The following is a 15,526-nucleotide window of genomic DNA, read 5'->3' on the forward strand; positions in this document are numbered from 1 at the left end:
GTGTCCGACTCTTCGTGACCCCATGGACCAGAGCACGCCAGGCACGCCTATCCTTCACTGCCTCTCGCAGTTTGGCCAAACTCATGTTAGTAGCTTCAAGAACACTGTCCAACCATCTCATCCTCTGTCGTCCCCTTCTCCTTGTGCCCTCCATCTTTCCCAACATCAGGGTCTTTTCTAGGGAGTCTTCTCTTCTCATGAGGTGGCCAAAGTACTGGAGCCTCAACTTCAGGATCTGTCCTTCTAGTGAGTACTCAGGGCTGATTTCTTTGAGAATGGATAGGTTTGATCTTCTTGCAGTCCACGGGACTCTCAAGAGTCTCCTCCAGCACCATAATTCAAAAGCATCAATTCTACGGCGATCAGCCTTCTTTATGGTCCAGCTCTCACTTCCGTACATTACTACTGGGAAAACCATAGCTTTAACTATACGGACTTTTGTCGGCAAGGTGATGTCTTTGCTTTTTAAGATGCTGTCTAGGTTTGTCATTGCTTTTCTCCCAAGAAGCAGGCGTCTTCTGATTTCGTGACTGCTGTCACCATCTGCAGTGATCATGGAACCCAAGAAAGTGAAATCTCTCACTGCCTCCATTTCTTCCCCTTCTATTTGCCAGGAGGTGATGGGACCAGTGGCCATGATCTTAGTTTTTTTGATGTTGAGCTTCAGACCATATTTTGCGCTCTCTTCTTTCACCCTCATTAAAAGGTTCTTCAATTCTTCCTCACTTTCTGCCATCAAGGTAGTATCATCAGCATATCTGAGGTTGTTGATATTTTTTCCGGCAATCTTAATTCCGGTTGGGGATTCATCCAGTCCAGCCTTTCGCATGATGTATTCTGCATATAAGTTAAATAAGCAGGGAGACAATATACAGCCTTGTCGTACTCCTTTCCCAATTTTGAACCAATCAGTTGTTCCATATCCAGTTCTAACTGTAGCTTCTTGTCCCACATAGAGATTTCTCAGGAGGCAAATGAGGTGATCCGGCACTCCCATTTCTTTAAGAACTTGCCATAGTTTGCTGTGGTCGACACAGTCAAATGCTTTTGCATAATCAATGAAGCAGAAGTAGATGTTTTTCTGGAACTCTCTGGCTTTCTCCATAATCCAGCGCATGTTTGCAATTTGGTCTCTGGTTCCTCTGCCCCTTCGAAATCCAGCTTGCACTTCTGGGAGTTCTCGGTCCACATACTGCTTAAGCCTGCCTTGTAGAATTTTAAGCATAACCTTGCTAGCGTGTGAAATGAGTGCAATTGTGCGGTAGTTGGAGCATTCTTTGGCACTGCCCTTCTTTGGGATTGGGATGTAGACTGATCTTCTCCAATCCTCTGGCCACTGCTGAGTTTTCCAAACTTGCTGGCATATTGAGTGCAGCACCTTAACAGCATCCTCTTTTAAAATTTTAAATAGTTCAGCTGGAATATCATCACTTCCACTGGCCTTGTTGTTAGCAAGGCTTTCTAAGGCCCATTTGACTTCACTCTCCAGGATGTCTGGCTCAAGGTCAGCAACCACATTTCCTGGGGTGTATGAGACCTCCATATCTTTCTGGTATAATTCCTCTGTGTATTCTTGCCACCTCTTCTTGATGTCTTCTGCTTCTGTTAGGTCCTTTCCACTTTTGTCCTTAATTGTGGTAATCTTTGTACGAAATGTTCCTTTCATATCTCCAATTTTCTTGAATAAATCTCTGGTTTTTCCCATTCTGTTGTTTTCCTCTATTTCTTTGCATTGCTCGTTTAGAAAGGCCCTCTTGTCTCTCCTTGCTATTCTTTGGAAATCTGCATTCAATTTCCTGTATCTTTCACGATCTCCTTCGCATTTTGCTTGTCTTCTCTCCCCTGCTATTTGTAAGGCCTCATTGGTCAGCCACTTTGCTTTCTTGCATTTCTTTTTCATTGGGATGGTTTTCGTTGCTGTCTCCTGTATAATGTTACGAGCCTCCATCCACAGTTCTTCAGGTACTCTATCCACCAAATCTAAATCCTTGAACCTGTTCTTCACTTCAACTGTGTATTCATAAGGAATTTGATTTAGATTGAATCTTACTGGCCCAGTGGTTTTTCCTACTTTCTTCAGTTTAAGCTGGAATTTTGCTATAAGAAGCTGATGATCTGAGCCACAGTCAGCTCCAGGTCTTGTTTTTGCTGAGTGTATAGAGCTTCTCCATCTTTGGCTGCAGAGAATATAATCAATCTGATTTCGATGTTGCCCATCTGGTGATGTCCATGTGTAGAGTCGTCTCTTGTGTTGTTGGAAAAGAGTGTTTGTGATGACCAGCTTGTTCTCTTGACAGAACTCTATTAGCCTTTGCCCTGCTTCATTTTGATCTCCAAGGCCAAACTTGCCAGTTGTTCCTTTTATCTCTTGACTTCCTACTTTAGCATTCCAATCCCCTATAATGAGAAGAACATCCTTCTTTGGTGTCATTTCTATAAGGTGTTGTAAGTCTTCATAGAATTGATCAATTTCGGTTTCTTCAGCACTGGTAGTTGGTGCATAAACTTGGATTACTGTGATGTTAAAAGGACTGCCTTGGATTCGTATCGAGATCATTCTATCATTTTTGAAGTTGCATCCCAGTACAGCTTTCGCCACTCTTTTGTTGACTATGAGGGCCACTCCATTTCTTTTACGGGATTCCTGCCCACAGTAGTAGATATGATAGTCATCCGAACTGAATTCGCCCATTCCTGTCCATTTTAGTTCACTGATGCCTAGGATGTCAATGTTTATTCTTGCCATCTCATTTTTTACCACATCCAGCTTACCAAGGTTCATGGTTCTTACATTCCAGGTTCCTATGCAATACTTTTCTTTACAGCATTGGACTTTCCTTTCGCTTCCAGGCATATCCGCAACTGAGCGTCCTTTCGGCTTTGGCCCAGCCGCTTCATCAGCTCTGGATCTACTTGTACTTGTCCTCCGCTCTTCCCCAGTAGCAAGTTGGACGCCTTCCGACCTGAGGGGCTCATCTTCCAGCGTCATATCTTTTATATGCCTGTTGTCTTTGTCCATGGAGTTTTCTTGGCAGGGATACTGGAGCGGCTTGCCAGTTCCTTCTCCAGGTGGATCACGTTTGGTCCAAACTCTCCGCTATGACCTGTCCATCTTGACCTGTCCATAGCTTGCCTGAGTAATTCAAGCCCCTTAAGCGGTACAATAGGCCTATCACTGCTCATGTGCTTCCTGGCTGATCTCGTTGGTTTCGCCCAGCATTCCTTGCCAGAGCTTCGTGTTGGTGTGCAGGCTGTTTCCTTGCTTGTTATCCCTCCAGTCCCACCTTCACGTTCTGTTACAGTCTCAAGTCCCATCAGAGTAGTAGATTTACCCGTTGCTCTGTTACAGCATACCCCGCAAGCTCCTGTAGAAGAAACACCGAGTAAGGCATTTGTAGTAGCTGCATGCCACCACATTTCTTTCTCATTAGTTTTGCTCTGATTGTGTCAACATGCAATTTTGTAATGTACTATAAGATGAAAATTGCTATAAAATTGGCTTTTCTGTTGTATTTGCGAGACAAAAATAAAATGGCAGCAACCTCGCGAAGTGCTGCTTCACACACACTGTTCTCCAAAGAGAAGAGGACCCATGCAGCTCGGTTTTCTGGCGGCTGTCATGCTGCAAAGGTGTGCTAGTAAATTGTGCCATGGATACCTTTTCCTCCCTCTGTTCTACTGATATATATTCCACCTGGAAATGTCTGCCATTTTGGCCAGGAATTCTTTAACCTAATTTGCCCTGCAAGTTGCATCTAAAATGCAGGAAATTTTTAAAACTCTGTAGGGCTCAGTGTGTGATTGTGCATCCAAAAAGACAATCTGCGAACAGTTTTTGTCTCTTGCACGTTTGGAATTCGTTGCACCTTAGGTTCTGTATTTAAAACTCTGTCTCTTGTTCGTATGCTACAAGTGGAAAATGTGAAGTCCATGCGTGTTTCCATCCTACTGTTTTGGGGGAGGGTTCCAGAGTCCGTTTCAGGATGGAACCCTTGATCCCCACTTTACCCTGACCTAAAGCTAATATATCCCCACAATTTATCGTCCTATTAAGTGACAATTTCAATTAACCAGCTGAGAAGCGAAAAGCCATTTCTCTGGCAGTACATTAGAACCTACACAGTAAAGTAGTTTCTAATTGACAGTCCATTAAAAGCAACCACGATCACTTCTAGCTAATGTTTGCATATGGTAGTTCTGGAGTTTCTCTTTAGAATAAAGAATTTCGTTAGACAACGAAAGCCCGTTTGCTCATTTGATGCACACCACTTTGCATATGTGGTGTGTGCTTACATACTTTTACACAACTTCATGCGGAAGCTGTGTCATTTGAAAGCCACGCTAAACTGAATCTAAGTTGATAAACGGCTGCTTGATAGTCTGCAGTCAGATTAAAGCCTCTCAACGTGTAGCGACTCAGCTGTTCGCTCAAATGGCAGATTTAAAAAGAAAGAAAGAAAAAGCTGAACAACTACACTATGAATATTGCCTTTGTGTCAGAAATGTGCCTTCATGCTTTAAAATGATAAAAAATTGCAATCGATCCTTACAACTGTTGTGTTCATCTTTATTGATCAGGCACAAGAAAGATAAATCGCTGCCCAAATAAGATTATAGTAAATGTTAGCATCAGAGGGGACTGTTGGTTGATAGAGGACTATTCATCATCTCAAATGGTGACCTGTCCGTATGTGCATTGTCGTCCGTCTGCTTGTCTAATCACATCCCTATTGATTTTATCTGTATCTGAGGAACCTGGATGTGACTGTCATTGGGCGAGCAAGATTGCTAAATGCAATGGGGGTCAGCAGTGTGAAGAGGATTTCATTTTCATTTTGTTAGCAGCCAACAATGATTTATTAAAAAATAAACTACCCCCAAAATCACATGCTTGGAACTTGGGTCCGCAGACAAATGAATTATTAGGTCTGGATCGCAGGAGCAAGCTCTGAGTTGAGAGACCACCATGTTCTGTCTGATATTTGTGTGCCCTTTTGACTGTGGTATCTGTTACACAATTTATTATAATTTGTGTAAAAAGTGTGAGGCTCAAAACACAATCTTGCCGTTCTTCTCAGCTTAATGATTTTTCCAGTGATTTTTGTAGATCCCCAGCAAATTCAGAGCTGCCTGGTAAAGCATAAGACACAGGCTCCGATGATTAAATATCTGTCCTTTTACCTTTCCAGATGGAGTAGCTTCTTTCACTCATCAGCATAGTAAATGAGTAAAAGAGCCTTGTTTCCTGTTGCCTGTCTTAGAATCATAGAATCATAGAGTTGGAAGAGACCCCAAGGGCCATCCAGTCCAACCCCCTGCCAAGCAGGAAACACCATCAAAGCTTTCCTGACAGATGGCTGTCAAGCCTCTGCTTAAAGACCTCCAAAGAAAGAGACTCTACCACACTCCTTGGCAGCAAATTCCTCTGTCGAACAGCTCTTACTGTCAGGAAGTTCTTCCTAATGTTTAGGTGGAATCTTCTTTCTTGTAGTTTGAATCCATTGCCCCGTGTCCGCTTCTCTGGAGCAGCAGAAAACAACCTTTCACCCTCCTCTATATGACATCCTTTGATATATTTGAACATGGCTATCATATCACCCCTTAACCTTCTCTTCTCCAGGCTAAACATACCCAGCTCCCTAAGCCGTTCCTCATAAGGCATTGTTTCCAGGCCTTTGACCATTTTGGTTGCCCTCCTCTGGACACGTTCCAGCATGTCAGTATCCTTCTTGAACTGTGGTGCCCAGAACTGGACACAGTATTCCAGGTGAGGTCTGACCAGAGCGGAATACAGTCTTCTGTTCTAACGTGGCACAAGTAGGAAGAAAATGTCTTGTGGTGTTTTCTTCTTCTGACTTCGCATAACCATGGTTTGGATCCGATAGGCAGGAGGGTGTCTGAGGTTAAAAGCTTCTATCTGCTGATTCAAAAACTCTGGGGGATTTTCAGTTTAAGAAAGCTGGTGCCCAAGGGACAGATTACCCATTTTGCAAGCCATAGAGATGTCTCCAAAAATGATGTCCCCATAAGTAAGCTCTCCCCAAGCCAAATGTTTGATAGTATTTACCACATGGACATTGTGAGTTTCTTTACCTGCGTGACAGTCAGTGATGTGAGGTGGGTATACTTGCAGCATGATAATGTTTACTGCTAGATTATTACTGTAGGTGGTAGGAGGATTTACCATGCAACCATCTCTGAAGCATAGGACAGAATTAAACTGGAAGTTCCCATCATTGATTCCAGGTTTAGCCAAGAACTTGCTGGATGACTTTGAGCAAACTGCTCTCTTTTGTCTTCAGCCCCCAATCCATAATAGGATCATAATAATACTGGTCTCCTTTACAGGTTTGTTGTCAGGGTTGCTTAATGGAAGTGATGCACTACATAAAAGGAGTCTCTAATAGCAAGGATTATGTTTACTATGGCTTGGTCCAAGAGGACATTCTTGGTTGACCCTGAAGATTGTGGCAGGGCACAGAGAAGAATTGCAAATGCAGATCCCAATCAAAAAATTAGCTAGTCTCATTTAAAGAGTGCTGAGAGCAGGGTCCTAGCATGGTGTCCGTTTATTATGTGTGAAGTGTAGTCTATATAAATACAAAATGCATAAGGCATCAATGGTGCAATACAGAGGTGCCATTTTAATCACCATGTTGGTACACGCCAGCTATTGCAACTTGCCTTCTAAACCTTTAATCATCTTTAGCCCCTGCATCAAGGCAGGATGAAGGGGCTGTTGATGGGTCAGGTTCTGCACCTACTTTCTATGCCCTACATTATGGATAAGCAATCCAGCTGTTGTTTGCATTACATTAGCAACCATGTCCTAGGCCTCATTACAATTAGCGTCATGGTTTTTTTAAATCTGCCTTGGTTTTGCCCTCCTGCTGTTTCCCCAACCATCAGCTAGAGTTCCACATCTGGGTTGGAAAGATGGGTTTGAGATATTTTTGTTACAAGGGGTGGCAGATTCTGAGCAGTAAAGCAGTTGTAGAGCCTTCATCGAACCACTTTCCCCACTGAAAATTGCCTTTCCTGGCCTCACTTTACAGACGGCATTTCAAGACGTGTGTAGAGACAGAATGTGTGGTTCTGCCACTCAGTAATTCTGATTCTGCAAAGCATGTCCCCCTTTCAGAGGCACAAGCAGTTGGCAGGTTCTGCAAAAGCCCCCCCCACCTCCTCCCAGATTTATATGTGGGTGCCAGTTCAGGGTCCAATTATGCAGAGAGATTATTTTAACTATAAAACTAAAGCAAAGGTCCACTCTCTCTCTTTCCCTCTCGTGGTTCTATCAGTTTATCAGAAACAGCAAGCTCTAGCAATGGGCAATAGAGAAAGCAGTAGAAGCTGCTTGTGAGCATTTGATCTTGCCATTGGCTGAACTGTTACGATGTCACAAAGCTCAGAGCAAGGCTGGGGAGCAGAGTCGGAATGGAGGACAAGGAGACATGAGCCCTGAATGCCATGGATGTTAAGGGTAGGGGGGAGCCCGGTGACAGAGGGCAGAAGAAGCAGAAAACAGATGGAAGTGGGGAGCCTAGGAAACAAGAAGCAGAGGGAAAAGAGGGCCAAGGAGAACAGGTAGGAAGGAGCAGAAGGACTGGAGAAAAGCAGGTCTGAAGAAGCTGGATGTGGGAATGCTTGGGAATAAATTGGTTATCTACTTTCCAGTCAATGGGCTGAATTCAACTAGTGCAATCCTAGCGCAACAGGGCTTTCTCCCCTCTCCTCCTGCCCCTCCCTTTGCCTCCCCCCAGATTGGGAGAACACCCCCCCCCTGCCCGAACAGCGCACAGGGGCAGGAGAGGGAAGATTGTTCCATCTGGCAAGCGGAAATACTTGCACTGACGGAACAGTCATAATAAGGTGACACTGAATTCCACCCAGTAAGTTTTTTCGCCACTTAGAATAACCATAGCTGCAAATTTAACGAGGTTCTGTTAGTAATTGTCGGACTTGGAATGAGAGCAGCTGTGGATGTCTCGTTAGGGCCTTGTGAATTACTAAACTCCCCCCGAAAAAAATGCTTTTCTCATTTGGCATGCGCTTCTTTGATTGTTTACCCTTATTTCTCTCACTCTCTCTATATTTCTAGAGTTCGCAGTTCTATAAAGTCACCACGGAGCAATACCAAAAAGCTGTTGAGGAAGTAGATGCCAGATTCAAGTAAGTCCTCTTTTTTTTCTTTTTCTTTTTACCCTTGTACTATTTTTGAAGGAAGACCATGAATCTGATTTCATCCCCCACCCCCCACCCCACCCCCAGCCTTTGCTGGGAAAGCGAAAATGGAAATGAAATGAGTTGCGGGTATTGGCATTGCAGGAAAAGCCTTGTGACAAGGGCTCCAAATCAGCTGAGCTGTGTCCTGGTCGCTGTGAGGGATCCTATTCCCCCCCCCATACTTCCTCAACAGTGACTCTCCCTAGGTTTCACTGACAACTAGGGTGAATCCTTCAGTGTTCACATGGGAGTTGTCTCTGGGGTACCTCAGGGCTCTACGTTTGAAAACCTTTTGCCACCTATGGGATCTCCCTACCAGGGTTCCCAACTACTGCAGTTTGCCTTCCCTTTAGGCAAATAAGTGGCACACTTGGCTTCACTGTCCAGCCCTCTGTATGACAGGAGAATAAGCAAACAGTTTCCTCTTCCGCAGGAAAGCTTTGTTCTCTCCTCTTAGTCACACCTCTTAAGGTACTGATACACTGCCAGAGTCAACGACCGTTTAAGCACATTTAACTTTATTAGGTAACTTGAAAACATGGATGTCTCGGGTTATTACTGGTACAAATCTTCTTCTCATGTAATTCAGCTTTGTTGTAATATTTCCTGCATCCCTTTTGCAATGGTAATGACCTTTTCTCGCATTCCCCAAAGCCTAACCTCTCATTTTCTCTCTCTAACCCTCCACCCCCAACTGCCAAACCCCCAACTGCCTTTCAAGGTTGTTCCCCCTCCTTTTAGAATGCCAACTAGCTCCGCCTCCCAGGGAACACCTACCTAACATGGGAGTGATAGGTTAACCCATGATGAACCTGAACCATCAGCAGGCATTATTCCGCCACAGTCACAACATAGAAATTCAAAGCAGACACATGACCTTAACTTTTGCATGATGCATATTGGGAAGAATGGGACGGAATCTTCAAAGAAGGATGCATCTCCTGGATGAGGCCCACTAAGATGTAGGGGGCGACTGCAAGCACTATTTTTTACTTTTAAAGCATACACTTGCCATCATAGGAATCCCAAAGATTACATTAGCTTGCAGACCAATGGACGGGGGCCCTTCTTTAATTTCATTATATTATATTTTATTATATTGCTACCACTATGATTAGATTTGGCCATTTTGGTTAAAATCTCTTCTCCCCCCCCCTTCTATGGCTTGAAAGGTATTTAAATCAGTAATTTAACTTTGCCCTTGTGTTGAAGGTTGGGTTGAATTCTCTTTATTTCTCCGGAGGGCTTAATGAAGATCCAGTAATTGCGGGACCGAAGTGACTCTGACCTTTTGCCCTGGTCTTTCCTTCTTCTGCTGCTAATTCTTGCAGGAAGGCATCATCCATCATATTTCATGGCTTTCATTTCAGAAATGTTACCCCCGCCCTCCACATTTTCCTGCTGTTTTCTGATGAATGCTGTCAGTAGAAGACAGAGACCAGTACTCTGTTGTTATCTGGAAGTCTGTTGTTGCTGAAAGGCTCTCAGCCCCCATGACAACATATCATTATAGCTACTTAATAACTTGATAAAGATCATAAAGGAGCCTTATGGCAACTGATGGCTTTAGTCAACCTTCCCATAGGAAATCATCCAAAGGACGAGATCTTTTCTGCCTTTTCAGTATATCCCGGCTGGGGCAGGCAGGAGTTACAGTCCAAAACATCTGAAGGGTGCCAGTTGGACGCAGTCTTTCTGATGCACTGTGAATATTGGTAGCTCTGTATCAGAGCTTTCCAAACTGAGTGTCACGACACATTAGTGTGTTGGCTGCAGTGTGTAGGTGTTGTACAAATGCTCCCCGCGCTCCTCCCGGGGCTGGAAAAGAGTTACTTTAACCTCCAGTTTGCTAGTAAAAAAAACCCTGAATTTGTGTGTCATGAAATGATGCATGTCCAAAAAGTGTGTCACCAACATGAAAAGTTTGGAAAGCTCTGCTCTATATTAATAATTGTGGTGATCTGGCATGTTTCCACATCATAAAGTGCTGACCCGATTCCTGTTTCTGTTAAACCCACAGAAAGCAGCATTTTAAAAACATTAAAAACATTTAGAAAAATAAACTTTAGCACATAATACAGACTACACAATTTAACAAAAGGCAGTTTAAAATACAGTGGTACCTCGGTTTAAGAACAGCCCTGTTTACGAACTATTCGGTTTATGAACTCCGCAAAACCGGAATTAGTGTCCCAGTTTGCGAATTTCACCTCGGTCTAAGAACGGAATTCGAACAATGGAAGGGCACCGGTGGCGGGAGGCCTCATTAGGGAAAGCGCGCCTCGGTTTAAGAACGGATCCGGTTTAAGAACGGACTTCCGGAATGGATTAAGTTTGTAAACCGAGGTACCACTGTGGTAGTTGAATGGAAATGCAGGAACCATCCTATAGCAAACTAAAATGGAAAACACTAAAAGCGCACTGAAATAAAAAGGTCTTCAGCAAACACTCTAAAATTGAGTAATTGCACAGTCCTGTCAATATGGAAGCCTATGGAGCCTTTCAAGGAGTCTCCTCCATGGTTTTCCCTTTGGACTGCAAAATAAGTCACTAGATCATTTCTTCAGGCCCAGAAACTCTCAGACCCAATATACAGGGATTTCTGAGGAGTCTTCCCTTCCCTTCCCTTCCCTTCCCTTCCCTTCCCTTCCCTTCCCTTCCCTTCCCTCCCCACGCGCCATTCAATAGTTGCATGGTATAATGGTCTTGAAAAGCAATCAGTGTGGTAAAATCACAACTTTCCATACACAGTGGAACCTTGGTTCTTGAACGGCTTAGTTGACGAACAAAGCAGCTCCCAAACGCCAAAAACCTGGAAGTAAGTATTCCGGTTTTCGAACTTTTTCTTCTGCTTGAGTGCAGGAAGATCCTGCAGCCAATTGGAAGCTCGCCTTGGTTTTCGAACGGTTTCGGGAGTCAAATGAACTCTCGGAACAGATTTTAAGTTCGAGAACCAAGGTTCCACTGTACTAAAAAACTTTCTTACAGTACAGATGTGTAGGAGAAAAGTCACTTTAACGGTGGTGACTCAAGACTAAGCCTTAAGAAAACCAATAAAAAGAATTGGGGGGGGGGACACACAAGAGTAAGCCTTCTATACTTTTCATTCTCAAAGTTGCCACATGCATGAGTTTGAGTCCTCTCAGACATTCAAAAGGGCAATGACAGCACATGATAAGAAGCAGTTCCAAGGCTTATTTATAATAATGAATTACTTAAACAGGCTTATATTTTTCACTATTTAAGAAGACTAGGCAAGCTCATGGGGGTCGGGTCACCCCAAATTTCTAGCCATGACAACTATAGACTGGGCACAGGCGCTTTGATCTTATCCTGCAAGACCGTTCTTCACTTTCTCTTTCAGTTTAAGGTTTTCCTTACTTAAGAGCTTGAAACGACTAGAAATTAAGACAGCCCGGGAAGAACAATTGATTGCATTACTTTCCCGAGCTAAACGTTCCCAGCACAAAATGTTTTATGTATAACCTGACACAAAGCACTGCTGGCAAACTTATGGAAATAGGCATGCCTTTTCATACAAATAATATCAACAAATAATACCTGCAAGCTTTAGACATGCAATTAAGGTACAGCACTCAGGAGCTATCTGTTTGCCTTTATAGATAAAAAAGATGGAAAACACAGAGGTGTATTTCATTGGGAGGCAGGGTATCAGTCCTTCCCATTCTTTGAAGAGGAAGCTCACATTTTTCTCCTCCCTGCTTGCATGATTTCAACTTCCAGGGCAGAAGTGACAATAGGAAGGAAGTGGGTAAAATGTCCCTTAAGCAGAGATACCAGCATATTCTCTGGAACCTGAAAATATTAAAGTTTGCTTTAAATGTATACATAGCTTAAGTTATTCAGTACAAGCTTATTATTCACTAGAACAGTACCAGAGAGCCAGTGTGGTGTAGTGGTTAAGAGCGGTGGACTCGTAATCTGGTGAACCGGGTTCGCGTCTCCGCTCCTCCACATGCAGCTGCTGGGTGACCTTGGGCTAGTCACACTTCTCTGAAGTCTCTCAGCCCCACTCACCTCACAGAGTGTTTGTTGTGGGGGAGGAAGGGAAAGGAGATTGTTAGCAGCTTTGAGACTCCTTCGGGTAGTGAAAAGCGGGATATCAAATCCAAACTCCTCCTCCTCCTCCTCCTCCTCCTCCTCCTCCTCCTCCTCCTCCTCCTTCTTCTTCAACTTGGGTCTCTAGCTATTTTTGGACTACAATTCCCATCATCCGTGACCACTGGTCCTCCCAAGGGATGATGGGAGTTGTAGTCCAAAAACAGTTGCAGGCCCAAGTTTGGGAAACAGCGGGCTAGATGCACACTTGTTGTCTCTGTGGGTACAGAAGCAATTGACATGTAGTGTTTGATATTACCATAATTTCTATTTTGGGTTAATTTATGAGTAAAACTTATAAGTAGTATAATAAAACATGATATTTAAAACATTACTGGGCATATTATTTTACTGTTAATTCAAGACCCAATATTGCATATGATTTTCTTACAACCCATTAACATCTTTTTATTTCCCTTTTTCGGCCTGTGGAAATATTAGGAGGGGTGGGGGAAGATGTCTTCCTGTCTGTCTATTTAAAAAATAGTCACAGTGTTATTTTCATGCTCCCAAGAGTTTAATTTAAACAAATGTTCTTTTAACTGTCTTCTGGAGTATAGCTTGATAAGTAAATTATGAAAGATTCAGTAGAAAACGAAACATCGATGCTCTTCTGATGCCTCGTGTTCAGTTTAATTGAACGTGAGGATTGAAGACAGATTTTTCCAGCTAAAAGTGCTTTAAAGAGCTTGTTTAATTGTCTGTAAAAGGAGAATTAAATAAGGTTGAACTGCTAAATTTATAATTCTGTTAAATGCATAAACCAATGTGCTGCATGTCAGTGTGACTTCAAGTTGGGAGTGTGAGATTAATAGAGCTAATTGCAGTATTGTTGCAAAGCAGCTCCTCTTCAGAATGGCAAACATGCCTAGAATTTTCAGCAAGTTTTCCACAGAAAGAGTCACTTCCCGTTTCATTTTCTAAGCAAAAGTTTCACATACTCGGCAGTTGTGCTGCAGAAGGTATGCTGCCAGTATTAATTCCTATTGGAATAGAGAGGCTAAATGTAATAATAATAATAATAATAATAATAATAATAATTATTATTATTATTATTATTATTATTATTATTATTATTATTTATAGCCTGCCCATCTGGCTGGGTTTCCTCAGCTACTCTGGGCAGCTCACAACAAAATGTTAAAAACACAATAAAACATCAAACATTAAAAGTTTCCCTAAACAGGGCTGCCTTCAGGTGTCTTCTAAAAGTCAGACAGTTGTTTATTTCCTTGACATCTGATGGGAGGGCATTCCACAGGGCGCGCGCCACTACCGAGAAGGCCTGGTAATCAAGAATGGACACAGAGCTTGTGCTGGAGTGTATGGGGTGTTGGGGGAGGCTGCTGATGGGGAACATGTTGTGCTCCTTCTGGGGTAGCTTGTTCACCTTTGGTCCCCACCCTGTTCTCAGCTCTTACCTGTGGCTCCTCGAAGCTCAGGAAATGGCCTCCAGGTATATTAAGAACCCATACGATATGTATGACGACCGCTGTGGTTTATCTCCCTTTAAGATATAACATTTGCATCGCTCAGATTCTAACCAGTCAGGTTGAGCTAGTTCCTGCACTGCTCAGATGAATGTCATCCGTTACGATGACTGTAGGTGATTAAAAGGTATTTTTCATAATCAGTGGTGATTAGTACAGGCATGTGGGCACAAAATGCAAGCAGAGCCCTGCTGGGTCAGATGAAAGGCCTATCTTGTCCCTCAGTGGCCAACCAGATGCATTTGGGGGAAGCCTATGAGCAGCCCATGAGGGCGATCCCCACCAGCTGATGTTCACAGGCAAGGTGCCTCTCATTCTGCAGGTTGCGTGTCGCCATTGTGACTAGTAGCCATCGACTGTTGTTGTTGCTTAGTCATTTAATCGTGTCCGACTCTTCATGACCCCATGGACCAGAGCACGCCAGGTGTAGTGAATCAGATCTAAGTTAGGGGGTGTTCAGAAACCCACAGTGTTTTATTAGTTAATGGGCACCCCAGTTTGAGTGGCAGATACCCCTTGGGAGGCGGGACCTTCCGCTCTTTAAAAGGAGGGAGCAGCCGTTAGTGACTGGAGAGTGGTGACTGGAAGAAGGAGGGTGTGGGGCCAGGTTAGGTTTAGGTTAGGTTAGGTTAGGTTAGGATCGTTGAAGATGTGTATATGTTGCTGAAAGAAAGAGTTTACACTGTTATGAAACTAAGCTTATGAACCATCACTGAAACTGTTATGTTCTGTAAGAAATAAAGACCTCTTATTGTTGAGCTAAGAAAATATCGTCGTTCATTTGGTCCAGCGAGTTATATAGGCTCTTGAGGAGGTGAACTCAGGGAAAGGACAAAACTAAACTGAAGGGGGATAGTTTGTGTCTTGGAGTTCCCTCAGGAGGGGCTAGCGGGCGGAAACCCTGGTATTGCCACAGAGTTGCTAAAAGGGCTTAGCTAACTGATATAGTGAGGGGATCTAATAAGGAGAGACCCCAAACTGTAGACAAAGGAGAGGTTAACCCCTGAAGCCCAGAGCAGAGGATATAACCGGCCACGGCCGCTGGACAGGAAAACTCCCGTTACTAAGAAATTCCCAGATTATTAATCAAAGGGAAGTGAAATAACAGACGGACCTCAGAGGGAATGGTGGGGTGCATTGTAATTTGACCCAGAACACCTGATTAAAAATTCACTTAGTAACGAGGGGAGAGTCTGAAGTGGAGGTTCGTCGCACCAGGCACTCGTGTCTTCCACTTGTGGGATGTGTCAGTCAAGTCCAACATTCCAAGAAGGACCAACTGTCATCTCTGTGTCAGTTTGTTTGGACCATTGAGCAGTTAAGCTGCTGCTGCTGCTAGATACTATGATGGAGTTGTTAAGACTCACTAATATGTAACAGTTACAGGTAGGTAGCCGTGTTGGTCTGCCATAGTCAAAACAAAATAAAAAATAAAAAATTACTTCCAGTAGCACCTTAGAGACCAACTAAGAACATGGTTGGTCTCTAAGGTGCTACTGGAAGGATTTTCTTTTTATTTTTAATATGTAACATATAGCTTATTTTTTAACCTAAGTATGAATCTGACAGTAAACTAGTTTGTTTTATTATGACACAGATTCATGTGTATTGTTTTTAAGAGGGATAAAAGGGATTCACAACTAAGAAAGACTCTTAATGAGCCAGCAAGCCGTTTTGCTGCTGTGCAGACC

At 43.3% G+C, this 15,526-nt stretch overlaps 1 protein-coding gene across 2 annotated transcripts in view; it reads left to right on the forward strand.

Moving 5' to 3' along the window:
- Positions 1-15,526, forward strand: part of CHCHD3 (coiled-coil-helix-coiled-coil-helix domain containing 3) — a 196,185-nt gene that overhangs the window by 143,085 nt on the left and 37,574 nt on the right. For both annotated transcript variants that reach the window (XM_033161459.1, XM_033161460.1), the window contains one exon: positions 8,102-8,172. In XM_033161459.1, the coding sequence (XP_033017350.1) occupies positions 8,102-8,172 (71 nt within the window). The remainder of the gene's footprint in view (positions 1-8,101; positions 8,173-15,526) is intronic.

The sequence above is a fragment of the Lacerta agilis genome, chromosome 10 (genome assembly GCF_009819535.1).
Source record: "Lacerta agilis isolate rLacAgi1 chromosome 10, rLacAgi1.pri, whole genome shotgun sequence".
NCBI classification, from domain to species: domain Eukaryota; kingdom Metazoa; phylum Chordata; class Lepidosauria; order Squamata; family Lacertidae; genus Lacerta; species Lacerta agilis.